The 18,477-nt window shown below is 57.4% G+C and overlaps 1 protein-coding gene across 5 annotated transcripts; it reads right to left on the bottom strand.

Moving 5' to 3' along the window:
• Positions 1–10,554: 10,554 nt before the first annotated feature.
• CDKN1C (cyclin dependent kinase inhibitor 1C) lies at positions 10,555–17,773 on the bottom strand. 5 transcript variants are annotated; one of them, XM_081281652.1, is made up of 4 exons: positions 17,478–17,773; positions 16,597–17,300; positions 15,934–16,072; positions 15,711–15,844 (listed from the first exon to the last, which is right to left on the bottom strand). In XM_081281652.1, exons 2-3 carry the CDS (start codon positions 17,288–17,290, stop codon positions 15,939–15,941), a joined length of 828 nt encoding a protein of 275 aa, XP_081137778.1. In that variant the 5' UTR covers positions 17,291–17,300; positions 17,478–17,773; the 3' UTR covers positions 15,711–15,844; positions 15,934–15,938. The 5 variants fall into 5 exon arrangements, with proteins under 5 accessions (XP_081137780.1, XP_081137778.1, XP_081137777.1 ...); XM_081281651.1 differs by having other exon boundaries at positions 15,711–15,849; positions 17,478–17,772; XM_081281653.1 differs by having other exon boundaries at positions 15,711–15,849; positions 15,934–16,069; positions 17,478–17,771.
• Between the last annotated feature and the right edge of the window lie 704 nt (positions 17,774–18,477).

Genomic DNA, 18,477 nt, shown 5'->3' with positions numbered 1-18,477 from the left:
TACCCACCTGGTCACACAGCAGCAGGGTGGCTAATGCAAGGGTACACATCAGGGCTGAGGTCAGGCCATCCTGCTTGGCGGGGCAGATACCTCCCTTTTCAGCCCCTGCTGGGCCTTTGTTTGGATTTAGGAATTTGTTGGGGTAAGGGAACAGATTTGGGGAAGAGAAGAAACCAGAAATGGGGGAAGAAAAGGAAAGCCAGAGACAGGCACCAAAGCCAGGGACAGACCCTCCAGGCGGGGGCCTGGCATAGCACAGTGGCATGTAGCCCCCAGTGGGGATTTGCTTCAGATGTCCCTTCCCTAGCCTGAGACAGTGCCACCCACGCTTGGTGCCTGGACCGCGCCTCTGCTCCCGATGCTCATCTTTGAGAATATCACACCTGAAGGGGAGGGGTCAGGCTCAGGAGAACCAGGGTCATTAGGGTGGGTGGGCCCTAATTCAATATGACTGCTGTTCTTGTAAGAGGAGGAGATGAGGACTCAGACACACAGAGGACCCTGTGAAGACACAGGGAGACTCCAACTGAGCTTGGGGAGGAGCCAGCCTGCGGGCGACCCCTCAGTCCTGCACTCCCAGCCCCCAGGAGTCTCTGTAAGCCCCACTCAATGCTTTGTGGTGGTGGCCTCAGCGTCCACCCCACTCTAGCCCCCCAGAGGGGAAAGTGCCTGTCCAGGCCCAGACAGCCAGGGAGGATGGAGACACCATGCCCAGGAACTCCAGATCTACAGGCACCCCCCCCCACCCCCACCCCCCGCCAACAGGACCTGAAGCCTGCTCTCAGATGGTGTCCTTCAGTACCAAAACCTAGGGACCCACCATGAACATGTGTCTTCCAAGGCTAGAGCAAAAGAGTCCCATACAGACTCTCTGTCTGCAAACCCTTAAATGCTAAGTCAGGGCTGACTTGGGGGCTGGGGAGATTTGATGCCCTGGAGAATCCAGATCCATTCAAGACCCAACCCGACCAGGGCTGCCCAGGGCTTCTGGAGAGGAGTCCTGGGCCTCCCCCCTGCGCACCAGGGGCTTCATTAACAGCCGGGGCCAGACCAGCTGCAGTCAGCTGATTAGCCTGGTCTAAGTGGCATCGGGAGTCCCCCGTATCTGTTTTTTCACCCGCACATGTTCAATTAAATTTTGCTTTTGTGCCAGAGAGGCCTCCAATGTGAATGTGTCCTGGGAGGTTTTCCATGTTTCTTTATGTCCTCAGAACCAAAGTCAGTCCCCAAGTTTCAGAAAACACCCTTCTGGATTGGAGCGGGTAAGAGGAAAGAAAAACACAACACAAAACAAAGCACAAGAAACAAAAGGGAAAGCAGTGGCCCCTTTCCTGCAGAATCCTCCTGCGAGGGGACAATTCATCCGATTGAAACGTGGCCATTGTGCAGGTTTGCCGAACGGGCTTGTCGCGTTGAGCAGAAATGCAAATCCCCCTTTTTCCTTTGATTCAAATATTTAAATTTTCAAATATATATGCTGCGACAATTGAATGGCTGCTGACCTCACTTATTTTCATAGAAGAAATGCGGAAGCCGTGGGCCACAGTTAATCTAGCTAGTGTTAGTGGCCCCCGCCTGCTAACAGCAGCTCAGTCAGTCCTGGTGGGGAGGGCGGGGGAATAATCCTTTTATTCAGACATTTGGCTTAAAAGAATAACAAGGAGGGAAAGCTGGGACATAATTGCATTGCATGGAAAACAGAGAGAGATTTTTTTCTCTCTCTCTCTAACGAGCTTTCTCCCCTTCCCCTCCTCACAGAATCCGAGGCTCATGGCCAGAGGCTATTTTCTTGGTAAAGAAATCAGGAGTGTTTTGCTTCCGCTATTGTCCCCACTCCCACCAGCCCCCCAGGGACTGCCGCCGTCCTGGCTGCCACACGGGCTCACTCCTTCATCCACGGCTTCACTCATTCCCTGAACTCCAAGGGAAGACCCATTGTATGCAGGGGCCAGGCTGCTGCTCCGCCAGTGTAACGGGACACTCCCAAGGCAGCTTCCTCCTCAGCTCTTTCCTTAGGGGCAAACAGGAGACTCTGAACCCCAACAGAGCCATCCCCCAGTCTTCGGAGGTGTCACGGAGCATGAGGAACCATCACTGCGCAGGCGGGAGGAGGCTCTTTGTTTCTCCCTGGGACCCCCACAGCACCTGAGTCGCCTGGGTCTCCGTCCAAGAGAAAGGGACCGGGGAGGCACCCCGGGGGACCCCTCCCTGGGCCAGCCAGGCCTTGACTCTGGCTGTCGCACGCGGTGGCTGAGCCCAGCTCCTCGGTCTGGGGATCCCAGAGGACCCCAGCCCAGTCCATCAGCGGGCTGGGTCTTTAATGTTTAAAGACCTCTCCCCTCATTTCAAGAACTCTCTGACACGATTTTCTGTGATGCGTGGGCCGTCGGGACATCTGTGCTCTATACCTAATAAAGTCGCCCGGACTCAGAATGAACTCCTCCTCGGCTCGGCTTTGAATCCGGGCTCACATATGGTTGGTAATTAGCTGGCCATCTCTTGGAGTTAAATGATTTTTTTTTCTCGCCCCGTTCGCATCCATAATAGACACGAACAGAGTTGTGATTGTTCTCTGTTGCGGGACATTCTGCGCCTGAATGAGCGGGGGCTGCTGTGTCGACGCGGATTTGCCATATGGTTGCGCGGAGCCGGGAAGAATGAGCCCCTGTGTGTGCGACGGGGACTCGGCGGCGCGGGCCGGGCCAGCCTGGCGGAGCCGGGGTGCCCGACGGACGGCGCAGGAGAGCAGGCGCCGCGGCCGCGAGCGCACCGTCGGGTGCGTGGTCCCTGTGGCCAGCCCCGCGGGCGCGCAGGCCGGTCGCCGGGCCGGCAGGCCTCTCTAAGCCGACGGCGCACGGGCAGCGCGCGGACGGACGCACGCACCGCGGCCTCCCGCGCCTCGGCTGCCCGCCCGGCCCGCGCCACCCCGGGGCCGCCGCGCCCGTGCAGGCCTCGGGGCGCGGCGGGGGCCCGCACTGCGGCTGCAGCAGCCCCATTGTGAGGCCGGCGAGACAATGGGCGGCCCGAGGAGGCACCTGCTCGCCTGAAAGGCCCATAAATCGCCGTCGCGTCCAGCTGCCTTCCCGCCCCTCCCTGCGGACCGGCGAGCCGAGCGCGGCCGCGGCCGGCCGGGAGGGGGAGGCTCGGTCCGTCAGTCCGGGCAGGACTGCCAGGGCCACCGCCGCGCTCCTTCCGCCTCCCCGCAGCTGCCTGCGCGCCCCGACGAACCGCTGAGGCCTCCCCTCGGTGGAGCCCGAGCGCAGGCAGCTGCCCCCTAGGGTGGCTAGTGCCCCTCCAGCGAGTGCCCCAGTAGGGACGCACCCTGGGGGCGGCTTCCGTCCTCCTGGGCTTGGGGTGTACATTAGGCCGCCTTTGAACCCGCTTCTTGAACTTTTGAACCCCAGTTGTGACTATCGCCGCTGTTTATAGTGTTTGGAGCCCGGGAGAGTGTCGCTCTCCTGCTCTCCGGAATAACAGACTCCCCCTGACTTCCCCAGGCCCTGGGAAAACAACCCGCCCCGCCCCCAGGGCTGCTGCGCTCTGTCCCCCAGGTTTCTGGTAACCCCGTTTTGCTAAACTAAGGCCCAGCCCCGTTTGGACTTGACCTGAGGCGAGGCATCCACCCGCAATACAGAGGCTGAAACCTCGACTTCCTACCCACTGAAACCTCGACTTCCTACCCACTTCCCTTCGGCGCCGGGCTGAGCAGGAAGTGACACAGGCCCTGGATGAATTCATGGCTCTGGGGAAACTTAAACATACACCAGCGCCAACTTCCCTTCACAATAAAGAAAATCAGCGCACAGCCAGCGTCCGCAATTCCAGGCTCCCGGATGGAAGCCGGTAGGGGCACCAGGCAAGTCTCTTGCAATGCCTGCAGACCCTCTGTGCAGCCTTCTGGAGAGGACTGGGGGCTTTGACCACCTCCCCACATGAGGCCACTTGCTTTTAGAAGCTACTTGAAGATGGAAGATGGGTGGACATTAATCCTCCTGCCACCTGGAGATGGACGGAAGGTCAAGGCTGGCTGTGGGGGTCACAGCAGCAGTCTGAGCAGCTCACCGGGTTGCTCCTAGACCCGTGGGAAGGCTCACAAGGTTCTCCAGGGGCAGGAGTCAGGGAGAAGGGCCCCTAGGTACAGCTAACCTGTGTGAGCAGGAGAAGTGGGCCAGACCTGAGCAGAGAGAAGGAGGCTGTGGCCTGGCTACAGTGGAGGACAGAGGTCCCACCTCCTCCCTCAACAGCAGCCTCCCCTCCGTGGGACCCCCTGCCTCTCTGTGCAGAGAGCGGGCCTGGCAGTGCCATACCTTCTGGTCTCTTTGGGTGTTGGCAAGTGGAAACTGCTAGATTTTGCTCCAGAAGAAGACGCCTTTTAGTTACAGGTCTTCACCAGCACCAGTTCTGAGGTGTCTGCCCACTGTGTGCCTCCTGGTTGAGGAGCAACCAGCGGCCACCACTCGCACTGCTGCAGGTGCCCATTCCCACCTCAGATGGATGGTCATTTCTACTGTCATTATCTCTGGCCTTCTGGTGCCCTTCCCATCATCCCTCCCCGCCCCCACATGACAGGCCAGCCTTCATCCCTCTCCACGGTACCCTTGACGTATTAGAAGCATGTTTCCCATATCCTTTGATGTCTTTTACAAGTTGCGTCTCATTTCCTGCTTAGGCATTTGTGACTTCCAGTGACTCCAGTGTGGGACACTCTGTGACTGCCTGTCCTGGCTGCTAGCTGATCTTCCCCTTGGTGCTCCACCCAAAGGCTCCTTCCAGAGGGTCCCTTCCTTTCTCTGCAGCCACTGGGCACCTCACTTTGCTTCCACCTTCCCACCTTCTTCCCAAGGGCTCTAAGGGTAATCTAAAGATGGTCTTCCCCTCTTTTTCCTGTTTCTGACATATTCCCCCTTCAGCAGGATGCTTGGAAGAGTTGAGCTGGATGGAAGGCGGGCTCAACATCCCAAGCCCACTGAAGCTGGTCTGGGCATCTGGAGGCCTGGTGGGAGATGGAGGAGCCCAGCAGGGCTGGGGGCTCCTTCCCAAGCCTGGCTCCACAGGCTCCAAACCAGCAAGGAGAAAACTGAGGGAAACCCCAAAGGAGCCATTAAAAAACAGAACAAGAGAAAACAAACCAGAGTCACTTGACAGAATTCAAGTGTATCCATCCATCCACCTATCACCCACCCATCTACCCATCCACACATACACCCATCAACCCACCCATCCATCCATCTACCCAACCATTCATCTACCCACCCACACATACATGCATACACCCATCCATCCACCCATCCATCCATCCATCCATTCATACATAGGCCATTCATTCATCCATCCTTCCACTCATCCATCCATCCATCCATCCATACATACATACATACACCCATCCAGCCATCCATATACCCATTTATCCACCCATCCACCCATCCATACACCCATTCACCTGCCCATCCACCCTCCCATCCATCCACCCACCCATACATACGTACATACATACATACATACAATTATCCATCCATCCATCTACCCAACCATTCATCTACCCACCCACACATACATGCATACACCCATCCATCCACCCATCCATCCATCCATCCATTCATACATAGGCCATTCATTCATCCATCCTTCCACTCATCCATCCATCCATCCATACATACATACATACACCCATCCAGCCATCCATATACCCATTTATCCACCCATCCACCCATCCATACACCCATTCACCTGCCCATCCACCCTCCCATCCATCCACCCACCCATACATACGTACATACATACATACATACAATTATCCATCCATACACCTGTCCATACATTCATCCACCCACCCACCCATCCACCCTCCCATCCATCCATCCATTCATACATATGGCTATTCATTCATCCATCCGTCCATCCATCCATACATACATACATACATATATCCACCCATCCAGCCATCCATATACCCATTTATCCACCCATCCATACACCCATTCACCTGCCCATCCACCCGCCCATCCATCCACCCATCCATCCATCCATACAATCATCCATCCATACACCTGTCCATATACCTATCCACCCACCCACCCATCCACCCTCCCATCCATCCACCCGCCCATCCATACATACATCCATACATACAAACAACCATCCATCCACCTGTCTATGCACCCATCCATCCATCCATTCATCCATTCATCCATCCTCACATCCATCCACTCACCTGTCCATCCATCTATCCTCACATCCGTCCATCCGTCCATCCATCCTTTCTTGTCTTCCTCCTCCTCTCTCTTGTCTCCTCCCTCTCTCTTCCTCTCCCCACCCTCCTTTCTTGGGAACATGGCTCTGTGATTAAAGCACAGCAGGAATCAATGGGAGTATCTCAGGGCTCTGTACTGGGTGCTGGACTTGGGAGTACGGGAAAGCTAAGTGCAAAGTCCCTGGCCCTCTGGAGTGTCCCTCCAAGAAGGGGTCCCTCAACACAAGGCACAGTGGCTGTGAGCAGGGTGTGCTCTCCTTTGTCTGAGTCCTCAGCTAGAGTCCTGCACAAGGACCGGGGCCCAGATCCTTTCTGTCACTGCTGCAGGAGTGGGCCAGCCTCCTGCCAAGTCCCTGCCCACTGCTCACCCTCTGGGATATACATGGATCCCTGCACAGAGGGGACAGGGGCCTCAGGTGGTGGACACCAGGTGTGTTAGTCCATTCGTGCCGCAGTAACAAAATCCCTGAGACTGGGTAATTGATAAAGAACAGAAACTTGTTTCTCACAGCTTTGAGGCTGGGTTGGGGACGGGTGAGGGCAGCTCTCGGCTTCCAAGGTGGCACCTGTCTGAAAGGGAAGCGGACACTGCATGGGGCCTCTTTCACAGGAATCCACTCACAACGGAGGAGGCCTGTGACCTGAATCACCTCCTGAAGGCCCCATGTTGGACATTAAGTCCCAACACATGGACTGTGGAGGCACGTTCAGACCCCAGGGCCAGGTGGCCCCCACAGCTCTGGCCTTGCCACATCTCTCAGGCTCAGTGACTTGTCCTCTGGACCTTGGATCTCTTCCAGGCCTGAGTGACATCAGAGTTAGACAAGAGATCCCCAGGCACGTCAGCGGGGATCTGTCGGAGCAGAGTGGGGGCTCCCGCTGCCTGGACGGACCAGTGCGAGTCTCCCACCGCTCCCGCTGGCAAAGCCTCCAGGGTGGGGTCAGCATCAAGCTTCACATTTCCAAAGAATGTGACACTAGGCAGGCCCTCAGGGGCACTCCATTCCTAGGAGCCCCCTTCAGAGAGGAGAAACTGAGGCCCAGAGAGGGGAAGAGCCTGTCCTTCAGCTCTCTCACTGCAGACAGCTCCCCCATCAAGGGACCATGAGGCCCCTGATACACCCCCAAAAGGAGGGGGAGGTTCTGAATGGGAGACAGAATGAGTCCCAGTGCTGGTCACAAGCCAGCACCCTGCTGTTCCCTGCTCAAGGCCAGGCCCACCCCTCCTGGGGACGTGCTGGGCTGGTGCACACTCCCCACACAGGAGTCACAGACCAGTACAAGCCACCAAGTGTTGCCAACCATGAGTCCATCCTGACCCAAACCCTGGTCCACCAGCCCAAGGGCAGCCCCAGGCCCTGGGACCATAAGGCAAGTAGCCATAGGCACTTGGCTGTTTTGAAAGAAAAAGGAAGGGGGTCTTCGAGTCACACAGAGACCTTGGTGTGGAACATTCTGCCTTGCGGGGTAATCCAGGCAGCAGAGCAGCATCCCCAGCCACGTGGCTGCATGTCTAGTACTGTGGCCTTTCCATTTGTAAAACCATTTTGCTCACCCAAAATGGACCAGTAGCTCAAAGAGGCTCAGCAGGCAGCAAGCGTGGGCCATCCACCTGGTAAATCGGGGTGCTGGATGAGGGGACATTCTTGCTGCAAGGGTTTTTTGTTTTTGTTTGTTCATTTTTGGTATCAGGGATTGAACCTAGGGACACTTTACCTCTGAGCCACATCCCCAGCCTGTTCTTAAAAAAATATTTTATTTAAAGACAGAGTCTTGGGCTGGGGTTGTAGTTCAGTGGCAGAGCGCTTGCCTGGCATGTGTGAGGCACTGGGTTTGATCCTTAGCACCACATAAAAATAAATAAAATAAAGGCATTCTGTCCATCTACAACAAGAAAGAAAGAAAGAAAGAAAGAAAGAAAGAAAGAAAGAAAGAAAGAAAGAAAGGAAGGAAGAAAGAAAGAAAGAAAGAAACTCTCTGAGTTGCTTACCTCGCTAAATTGCTGAGGCTGAACTTGAACTCAACAATCCTCCTGCCTCAGCCTCCCAAGCTTCTAGAATCATAGGTGTGCACACCGTGCCTGGCAGGGGCTCTTGAGTCTTGGTCAGATAATGGCGTTTGCTCACAGGTTCTGTGTCATTATCAGACTAAGCCCAGAACTTCTCTGGAAGCTCTCAGGGTTCTTCCAGAATATGTGAGAAGGAATGCATTCCCAGACCAAGTGGATGCTCAGAGGAACCAAGTGTGCTGGAGTGGAGGGAGTAGGGTCTGCAGGTGAGAGGACGCCAGCTCAGGGATGTGCTCAAACCCTGGGGGTGGGACACAATGCAGGTGGGGAAAACACTGAGGCTCTCAGGAGAATGTAACGATTGCTGAGGCCAGCAGGCAGGGAGCTCCCTGCATGAGTCCGCAACTTCTGCGTATGTTTGCAGATTTCCTAAGAATTTGTTTGAGGAAGTGTGATACTATTACAAAGTGTTGAGAAAATCTACACCAGATACAAAGTTAACAAACAAAGAGAAATTGTATTTATATATGCATGTACACACATATAAATGCATGGCATGTATATAGTAGGTACAGACTACATGTCTATTGGTATCCAGTGTGTGAGCATGATATTCACCTGCTCACTCATACATATGTGTGGGATGTACTGTGTAAAATATTTACATGTTCACACATGTATGTGTATGTGAGGTGTACACATTATGTGTGTATGTGTGTGACCTTTATACACATATATACATTGCACACACACTCACACACACACTCACACACACACATGCTATAAGAAGCCAGGGCTGCTGACAGATGCCCTTATATAGTGCTTCTGGCACCCTCTCGGTGGCCCTAGGGATGACGTGTCCTTGCTGCCGTGGGTCTGCAGCCACCTGCCTCCTGCCTAGTCCCACGTTTTCCTGACATGGCTAGCAGGAAGCCACCCCTGGCATTTGCTGAGTCAAACACAAGGAGTACTCTGAAATTTTTCTTTCCTATTACCACTGAAAATAGAGGGGAGAAGGTTGTGAATGTAGGAGATGGCTGTCTTGTGAGTCCTGAAGTCAGCGTCCAGCCTGAGCTGGGCGTCCACTGGGGCCTGTCAGGAGGGCATAGTTGCCACAATGGTCATGGGGAAGTGGACGCTAGTTCCCCTCCCTTGAACCTCGGTGGCCCTGGCCTTACCACCTGCTGCTGCATGGCTGGGGGCCAGGAGTGACCCTGCGGGCCTTCCCAGGCAAGGTCTGCAGCAGCCTCACGGCTTCCTCCTGGGCCTCCAGAAGACTTGTCGCGGACCCCGTCGGCCATGCTGTGAGGAAGCCCAGGCAGGCCTTTTCCTGGGAAAAAGAAGCGCAGGCAGGGCTGCCGCCCTGTATCTGCCAGGCATGAGACTGAGCCACTTAAAAGGTTACATCCCACCCACCGTCACGGCATGAAGCCGTGACAGCTACCCTCAGCTCTTCCCAAGCTCAGCTCAGATCCATCACAGGTATAAATGAAGCCTCCGCTTTAGACCACCAAGGGCTGGGGTAGGTTTCCCTTGGCCAGAGATGAGCAGGACAGGTGTTACCCTGACCTGAGAGAAGGCACAGGCCACCAGTCCCCACCTGACTTTGCCCTGGTGCTGCACTGTGCAGTGTGGTGATGAGGTGGGGCTGGAGGGGTGCTGAGTGGAGGCTGTGAGACGCGGCCGCAGGCCACCTGAGGAGACCCACTCCCGGCCTGAAAGAACACTGAGACCACACATTGGTTCCTGATGCCCATGGGGCCATGAGCAGCCACGTCCACTCTTTATTCAAGGGGCTTGTCCATGGAGCACATCCAAAGTTGTCTTCGGTATCTTCTCTTCTCCCCAAACACGCCAGAGCTCAAATAGCATAGCACTTAATTTCCAGAATGAATGAGATTTCTAAAGCATGCCAAATTGTGGGGCAAACAGCTCAGCCTCTGAAATGTTGACCCTTTTCCAAACCAGGATAATTTCCTTCCTGAACAAAGAAAAAATTAGATCAGTTATTGGATACTTTAAAAGCACATACAAACATCATGCAGAACAAACAGTGACCAGAGAGGACACTGGGCTCACGCACTGTCAAGTGCAAACATTCAGCCTCCAGCCCCTTAAAGTGCCAGGCTAGAGGTAGCACCTTCAGGACCCTGACACGCAGCTCTTGGGAGTGTCAGCATAATTTCTAGACATGTACCAGTGTCTTAGATATTCTGTGACTGTGACAAAATACCTGAGGCTGGGTAACCTTATAAGGAAAACAAGTTTCTATAACTCACAGTTCTGGAGGATCAAGGACATGAGGCTGACATCAGCAGAGCTCTGGAGAGGACCCATGGTGGATGGCATCACAACAATGGGAGCACATGAAAGAGAGAAAGGTCACATCACAAAAGTTAGAGACAGACTCTCCCTTCCAACAACACACCCAGTTTGCTAAAGATTTCCTACTAGGCCCCCACCTCTTCCAGCACCGGGACCTAGCTTCCAACACATGACCCCTTGGGGGACTTGCTGAAACACACCCAAAACATGGTTGGAGTACCCAGAAGACCCAGGCATGCCACCAGGCCCAGATGTCCTTCCTTTCAACTGTGAGTGGGATCCTTAAAGAAACTGCCTGTGTCAGTGTTGTTCATATCATGCTGCGTAACAAACAAGCCGCCACCTCTCAGGGACTAGCCCAAGGGTACAGGGTCTTCCACTGGCTACAGCAGTCCTATTGCTGGTGGAGAACAGCAGCCCCCAATCTGGAATCTTGCTGGTATTGAAGCAAAGAGATAAGATGGCAGAAGGCTGGCCTTGGCCGCTCCTGCTGGCAGCCACATATGTCACGTCCACCCCATTTCAATGGCCAGAGCAAGTCACGTGGCCAGGCCTAATAGCAACATGCAGGAGACGCAGAGGCAGGGTGGGGCGCAAATATTTGGACAATAATGCAATCTACCAGGGGCCAACTGGATGAGGAATTGACCCACGTGAGCCTTTCATGCCCGGCCAGGTCAAACATGCCAGCACCCCGAGATAGGCCACAATTATCAGAGGCAGGTTTTTTTGTTTTCTTTTGTTTGTTTTTTGGCAGTACTTGGGATTGAACCCAGGGCCTCACACAGGCTAGGCCAGTGCTCTACCACTGAGCTACACTCCGCTCCCTTTCAGAATTGTATTTTGAGATGGGTTCTAAGTTGTCCAGGTGAGCCTTGAACTTGCCATCTTCCTGACTCAGCCTCCCAAGTAACAGGGATTGCAGGTGTGTGCCACAGGGCCTGCCTAGGTTTTGTCTTTTAATCCACCTAAGGAGCAGGTGGATGTGATCCACAGAGGAGAAACACCCAGAAAACAGTGCTCTTCAAAAGAAACCCGCTCTACCGTGAGGAGGGGAGACGGCGCAGCCACTTTGAAGCTGGCTCGGTGGTTGCTTACAAATCTTAACATGCTCTCAGCATTTGATCCAGCCGCTGTGCTCCTTGGGATTCACCCAAAGGAGTTGAAAACTTGCAACCACACACAACCCCGCACACAGATGTCTCTAGCTGCTTTATTCAAAATTGCCCAAGCCAGCAAGCAACCAAGATGTCCTTCAGGGTGCTAGAGGATGGTGAAGTACATCAGACCGAGGGATCTGGTTCATGCAAAAAGAATGGGCTCTTCTGCCTTGGAAAGCCCTGGGGGAACCGGTCACCCACCACGAAGAGAAAGAAGCAATCAGAAAAGGCCGCGCTTGCAACTAAAGGACACAAGGAAGACAGTAAAAAGATCAGTGATGGCCAGGGGTCTGGGGGTGGGGCAGGAAGGGGAGAAACAGGGGAGCAGGAAGGCGTTCCAGGACAGTGACATGCCCTGAATGATCTTGCACTGGTGGATGACACATGCCATTGAATGGGCACCAACAGCTCAAAGCGAACCCTAATGTAAACTAGCCACTGTTAGTAACAATGTATCATAAAACACAAGCAGAAAACAAACCGGGCACAGTCTCCTAAGATAGCATCAGGCCTGGGCGGTGCCCTCGCCTGGAATCCCAGAACCCTGGGAAGCTGAGACCAGGTGGAGGCCAGCCCCAGCCTCGCAGTGAGACTCTGTCTCAAAATAAAAAGGGCTGAGGATGCAGCCCAGTGGTGGAGCAGCTCTGGGTTCAAACCCAGTCAGAGAGAAAGAGAGAGACGGTCAGGGAATAGCCTCGCCGACTGGCCCGAGGCCTCGGGGCCGCAGGCAGGGCTGCTGACTGAACCGGCTGGTGCTCTGGGGCCCCAGCAGCCAAGGGTAGAAAGCCGGACAGGCAGAGGTCGGAATCCCAGCTTACATCCCAAAGAAGGGACTTAGGTCCTCTGCTCCCGCTTCTCTGGGGAGCCGACACAGCCTGGACAGGGGCCACTTCACAGCACTCTAGGAACCCGGGAGGCTGCCTGGATCTGAGTTCCTGCCCACCCCACCAACTCACCAGCTGTCCCCAGGGTCTCCCACCCAACAGCGCCCCTCTCCCATCCCAGCCCCGGGGCCTTTGTACTGGTCCCTCTCACTCCCCCACCCCCGCCCTGCTGATGGGCCTGTGTCACCTGACAGGAACTGGAGCAGGATACCTGCGTGCCCCGTCCGCACACGCCCCCTGCGCCCAACTCTGTCTGCCCTCACTGATCCCCTTCGCGTGCTCCACAGCCCTGTCCTTGGGCTCACCATGCCACTTGGCCGTGGAAGAGACCTCAGGAGCAGGGAGTCGTGTTCCATTCTGTCTCTGGTGCCTGGGGCAGGGCCTGACCTCGGGAGGCCCACCACCCAGTACCTCTGCCTCAGCGGCCAGTGTCTTCCTGGCCCCTCCAGCCTCTCCCGCAGGCTCTCTGGTTCTCTACCCAGCAGCCACCTCCCCTGGCTGCAGCCCCCCCCCCCCCAGGGGCTCCCTGCTGCCTAAAGACAAAATCTAACCTTTGACCCAGCCCAGGAAGGGACTGGATACCAGTACCAGAGAACAGGAAGGGGGAGGCCGCAGAGGCAGGACCCAAAGCACACTCTCACGCTGAGTAACGTGAGAGTGAAATGTGTGCTGGCCCCACAGCCACCAGCAGGCCGGCTCAGGCTCCTGGCACCAGGACTCACTCCGAGTACCCCGCAGCCCCGCTTCTCCTGCCTCATCCTGACCCTCAGACTCCAACACGCACCCCAGCCTCCCTCTGGGCTGGGCCGGGCTGTTCTCTGGGGGACTTCTGGGAGCACCAGCTTAAGGCCTACCCACCACTGCCCAGGGAAAGTCCCTCCCAGCAGCACCCCTGTGGACAGCAGGCCCACTGTCTCTCTGCCCAGCCAGGTCCACAGGACAGGACAGCCTCTCAGTTTTACCCTGGTGTTAGCTGCGAGCCCTCTGCCACCCCGGGTAAGGACTGGGGCACATGCTCATCCTGCTGTCATCAGCAGGTCACATGAAAGAAGGGCTTTCCAGCAGTGCCATGGATTGTCACCGTCCCATGATGATCTTCATAAGTCACGGGACACCAGAGCTGGAAGGCACCTCAGACATTCTCAGCCTCACAGGAAAACTGAGGCCCCAGAGAGTAAGATTTCCTGGGGCCGCCCAGGCCAGAGTCACACTGTGACACACACAGGGCACAATCACAATGCTGCTTCCCTATGGAGGGTGGTCTCCGGGGGCAGCTGCGGGTTCCCGCTGGAGTAGGAGTTGCACTGGGAAATGGCAAAGGCCGTGCCCACCTTTGTGTCCCCCACAGCCCTCCCTGTTTTTGAGAAAGCCGGGGTTGAGTAACGTCGAGAGGCAAGGCAGCAGGAGAGCACCCCAGGTCCCCAAGCCCCAGGGCCAGGGCGGTGAGAAGCAGAGAGGGGGCAGAGGCCTGACGACCCTTCCTATGGGGGCTTCTGCAGAGCCGCATAAGTGGACCTGAGACAGTACCATCGGAATTCTGTCACCACAACAGCCACTCACTGGGGTCACCCTTAGCTCCACTGCCTGCACTACAACTTGTCCCCCACTTCAGAGGACAGGGCTCTGCTCTGGCCACCAGGTGGGTGTGGGCCCCTCTCCCCAGGTTTGCTCAGGTGTGATTCCCAGGCCACCACAGGCCAAGGGCTTCTGAAGGCATCAGGGCCTGCCACTTGGTAGGGGTGGGAGCCTTTCCTGGGGCCTTTCCCAGGGCCTGGCCCCAGCAGGGTCTTGGACAGCTGGGGAAGAGTTAACTGTCCACCACCCACACATCTTGACAATCCCCGTCTTGTCCAGTGCCGCACGCAGCCCATCATGCCCACTGCTCACCCTTCCCACCTCAGGACACCAGCAGAACCCGCTGTGGGTCTGACTTTGCTGTGTCCCATCACCCTCTCCATTGTGAGCCGATTTTCAGAGGTTTATAGGTCAGCTATAAAAAAATAAACTTCCCTTTTGAATCAAAGGGAGCACTTTGAAACCAGGAGGCCATTGCTGTGCCCAGCAAGTGTGATGGACGCAGGTGACGGAGACTTGAGTTGTCCCACCCCGACCTGTTCACAGGCCATACTCCCCTTGTCATTGCTCTGCTTTTCTTCCACCAAGGCCATAATGTGGCCCATTCTTGGGGTACCCTGTCCCATGAAACTGGGGACAGTTGGGGCTCCACTTTGAGAAGGACCCGAAGGACCCCAAGGGCACTGCAGTCAGCAGTGTAGGGTCTTATCCAATCCCTGCAGGTACCCATTAGTGGTTCCTTGGAGCAAGGGAAGTCATCAACTGGGACATTTGTCTTCAAGCCCAAAATGCAGGGCTGAAGCTGGTGAGTGTGCCAACCAGGAGGAAGCTCCCTCCCTTTTCAACAGGCTTTACTCTGCCAAGGGCCAAGTGTTTGCCCCCCCCACCCCGTGTTCTATGTCCCCAGCTTTGGGGGTGCACGATCGTAAAAGCACAGTAGACTGGAGGTGCAGCATTTTTGGCCTCTTTATTTAGAATTTGACGGATGTGGAGCTGGGGCAGTGGTACAAACGGCTCGGGAACCATTTTTAACAGATTTGTCTTCAAGTTTAAAATACAATGATTATAAAAGAGCAAAAGCGTGAAAAGGCTGCAAGCTAGGTGCATATGTGTGGCAGCTAATTTGTGAGCGACCCCCCCCTCCCCTAAAGCCCGCTATTCAATTTACATTTGTGGATAACTGAGAAGGATGAGATATAGTGCCTTTGGCATGACCAATGACCGGGCAGGGCATGGTGGAGATGCCCATGCCCGGACATAAATAGAACATATAAGTTAGTATAACTTTTAAAAACTTTTTGTACAAATATACATGGGTTTTTTTCTTTTTATCCTTTTTTTTCTTTTTTCTCTTTTGTACTTTTTTTTATACTTTTCTCTTTTTTTTTTTTTGCAGAGTTTCAGCAGAGATTAAACATTTTATATAAATGACTCTTAAAGCTTTACACCTTGGGACCAGTGTACTCCTGTGCAGAATACATCTTGATATAGAGACGTCATTACACATTGCACACGTTTCAGATTTTTAAACACGAAGCCAATCGCTGCTCTGCGGCAGCCGCCGCGGGTTGCTGCTACATGTACGGTCCCAGCCGAGGCCCAGCTGTCTTCCAACATCCGCCGCCCAGGAATTCTCAGGGCTCTAAACTGGAAAGGAGAGGGAACTGTGAGCAAAGACTGCGGGGACCCCGCGGAGTGGCCCTCCGCGGCCCCCGGTGGCGCCGGACTCACCTAACTCATCGCAGACGCTTGCGCGGGGTCTGCTCCACGGCGCCCACCCCAGGAGCCGCGCTAGCAGAGGGACACCCCGCAGGGACATCGCCCGACGACTTCTCAGGCGCAGATCTCTTGCGCTTGGCGAAGAAATCTGCTGGCGACATCGCGCGGCGGATCAGGGCGGGGTCGGCGGGAACCCAGAGAGGGGGCCGGGAAAAGACTCGGGGCGCTCGGGCTGGGGTGGGGGCGCCGTCCCCGCCCGCGCCGAGGTCCGCGGCGGGTCAGCTTTGTTTACGTCGCCGCGCAATGTGCTGTGTAAGCATTTCCCCTTGTCCCGCGGCCAAGCCCCCCGGGGCTGCCGCCGCACTTAACCCCCTCGGCGCCGCGATTTTTGCACCCGACGCGCCTGGGACAGACTCCTGCGGCCGGGGCCAAAACCCTCGCTCTGACAGGGTCGGGACCGGGCTCAGCCCCCCGTCGCGCTCTCTCGATCCGCTAGAGACTACCACCGACCAGCGAGGAGGGGCTGCGGACTCAGCCGCGCCCTTCGCGCTGCGGGCCCTTTAATGCCACGGGAGGAGGCGGGGACCAGGAGAGGCCCCCGAGGGCTGGGGAGAGACCGGCCGGCCGGACAAAGCGGGGCCGGGCTGGACCGGGGCGGGGCCGCCAGATACTTACCAGAGATGAGAGGCCCCGACAGCTTCTTGATCGCCGCGCTGCTGTTCGCTCCCGCTGCAGCGGTGCCGGCCGCGGGACGTCCCGGAATCCCCGCGTGCATCTGGTCAGCGAGCGGCTCCTGGCTGCGCTGGTTCTCATCTGGCTCGGCGCCGTCCTGGGGCGCCGCGTCCGGGTCCGGGTCGGCGTCAGAGGCCAGGTCTGAGGCCGAGACCGTGGCCTGAGCTGGTGCCGGGTCCGGGTCCGGGACTGGGGCCGGGGCCGGGTCCAGGACCTGGGCCGGGGCTGGGGGCGGGGTGGGCGCCGCCGCCGGGGCGCTAGGTGACTCAGGCGCTTCCTCGAGGCCGTCGACGGACTCAGTGGCCGGCGGCTCAGGGGACGGGATGACAGCCACGGCCACCGGGGGGGGCCGGGGCGCCAGCAGCAGGCGACAGCGCCCCACCTGCACCGTCTCGCGGTAGAAGGCAGGCACGGACTCGCTGTCCACCTCGGTCCACTGCAGGCGCCCAGGGCCCCGCAGCGGCACGTCCTGCTGGAAGTTGAAGTCCCAGCGGTTCTGGTCCTCCGCGTTCAGCTCCGCCAGGCGCATCTGCAGCTCGCGGCCCAGCTCCTCATGGTCCACCGGCCCGAAGAGGCTACGGCAGGCGCTAGTGCGCACGAGTACAGGATAGGTCTCACCGCTGACGAGGCGCTCCATCTCTGCTGTGCTGTGGAGGTACACGTCGGACTTGGCCAGGGGCTCTGTGGCCCCGGGCAACGAGAGAGGAGAGGGGAGCGAGAGGAGGAGGAAGAGAGGCGAGGAGGAGGGCGGAGGCTGGGCAAAAGTGAGACCCCGCGAAGTAGGGGTCTAAGGGACGCGACGGGAGTGCGGGCGCGGGGACTACCTGGCTGGCTGGTGGTGGACGGCTTCCACGACTGGTTCGCTGGTCCTGTCCGGCTGCGGCCGCGCCCCCTCAGAGCTGCCTGACTGCTCGCTTGCTCACTCGGGCCTATTCGGCACCCCTCGAGCACAGAGCACTTGGCCTGTGGAACGCCCAGCCGCCTGCGCCCCCTTTATACGCGCGGGCCCCACCCCCGCGCGCGCGGGCCCCGCCACGATTAGCATAATGTAGTATTTTCAGTTTCAACAACACCGCGGTGATTGGCCGGCGCCGCGCCGCCCCGCCCCCCGCAGCCCGGCCCCCGCGCACCGCCCCATTGGCCGCGCGCACACACCCGGGGACGGGCGGGGCGCGCGGCCTGGCGTGGCTGATTGGCGGCCCCGCGAGCGCGCCGCAGCGGGCGGGGGCGGGGCGCGAGTTAAAGGGCGCTGCGGGCAGTAACGTGACACCGCGGCGCCCCGCCCCCTCGCCCCATCCCCCCCGCCCCCTCTCCCGCCGGCTCCTTTGTCTGCAGGCGGGGGCTGTGGGGCGGGGGGTTGTGGGGCGGCGGCGCGGGCGCCCCCTCGGCGAAGCGGTGGGCACCGTCCCCCGCGGGCCCGGCGTCCGGCCAGGTCCCTCGGGCCCCTGCTGCCCGCGATCGCCACTGAGCCTCCTGTGCCAGCTGATGGGCTTCAACCCGCCGCTGCCAGTGCGTCCCTGGTGGAAGCAGGACGGGGTCTTGGGCAGCCTTGGGCGCTCGAATTTGTGCTTGGGAGGGGTCTGCGCACCTGGATCCTAGTACACCTGCTGGCCCCAAGGCCCTCGAGCGGAAGGCGGCCGACAGAAATCAGTTCCCCTCCTGAAGGGCCAAGTGGGGAACACCTTGAGAGCCTGCCGTCGTTCTTTCGCTCTCCCGAGGTGGGGTTTGGAGCCTGATATGTGGGCCAGCTTGCCCAGTAGATGGGACCAGGCTGTGCCCATCATGTCACTGACCACTGACCCGTTCCTCAGCCTCCTTGGGATT

This window comes from Spermophilus citellus (assembly GCF_964194105.1).
Source record: "Spermophilus citellus genome assembly, chromosome: 2".
Lineage (NCBI taxonomy): Eukaryota > Metazoa > Chordata > Mammalia > Rodentia > Sciuridae > Spermophilus > Spermophilus citellus.
Note: the sequence above shows the minus strand (reverse complement) of the source record. Positions and strands in the feature narration are given on the sequence as shown.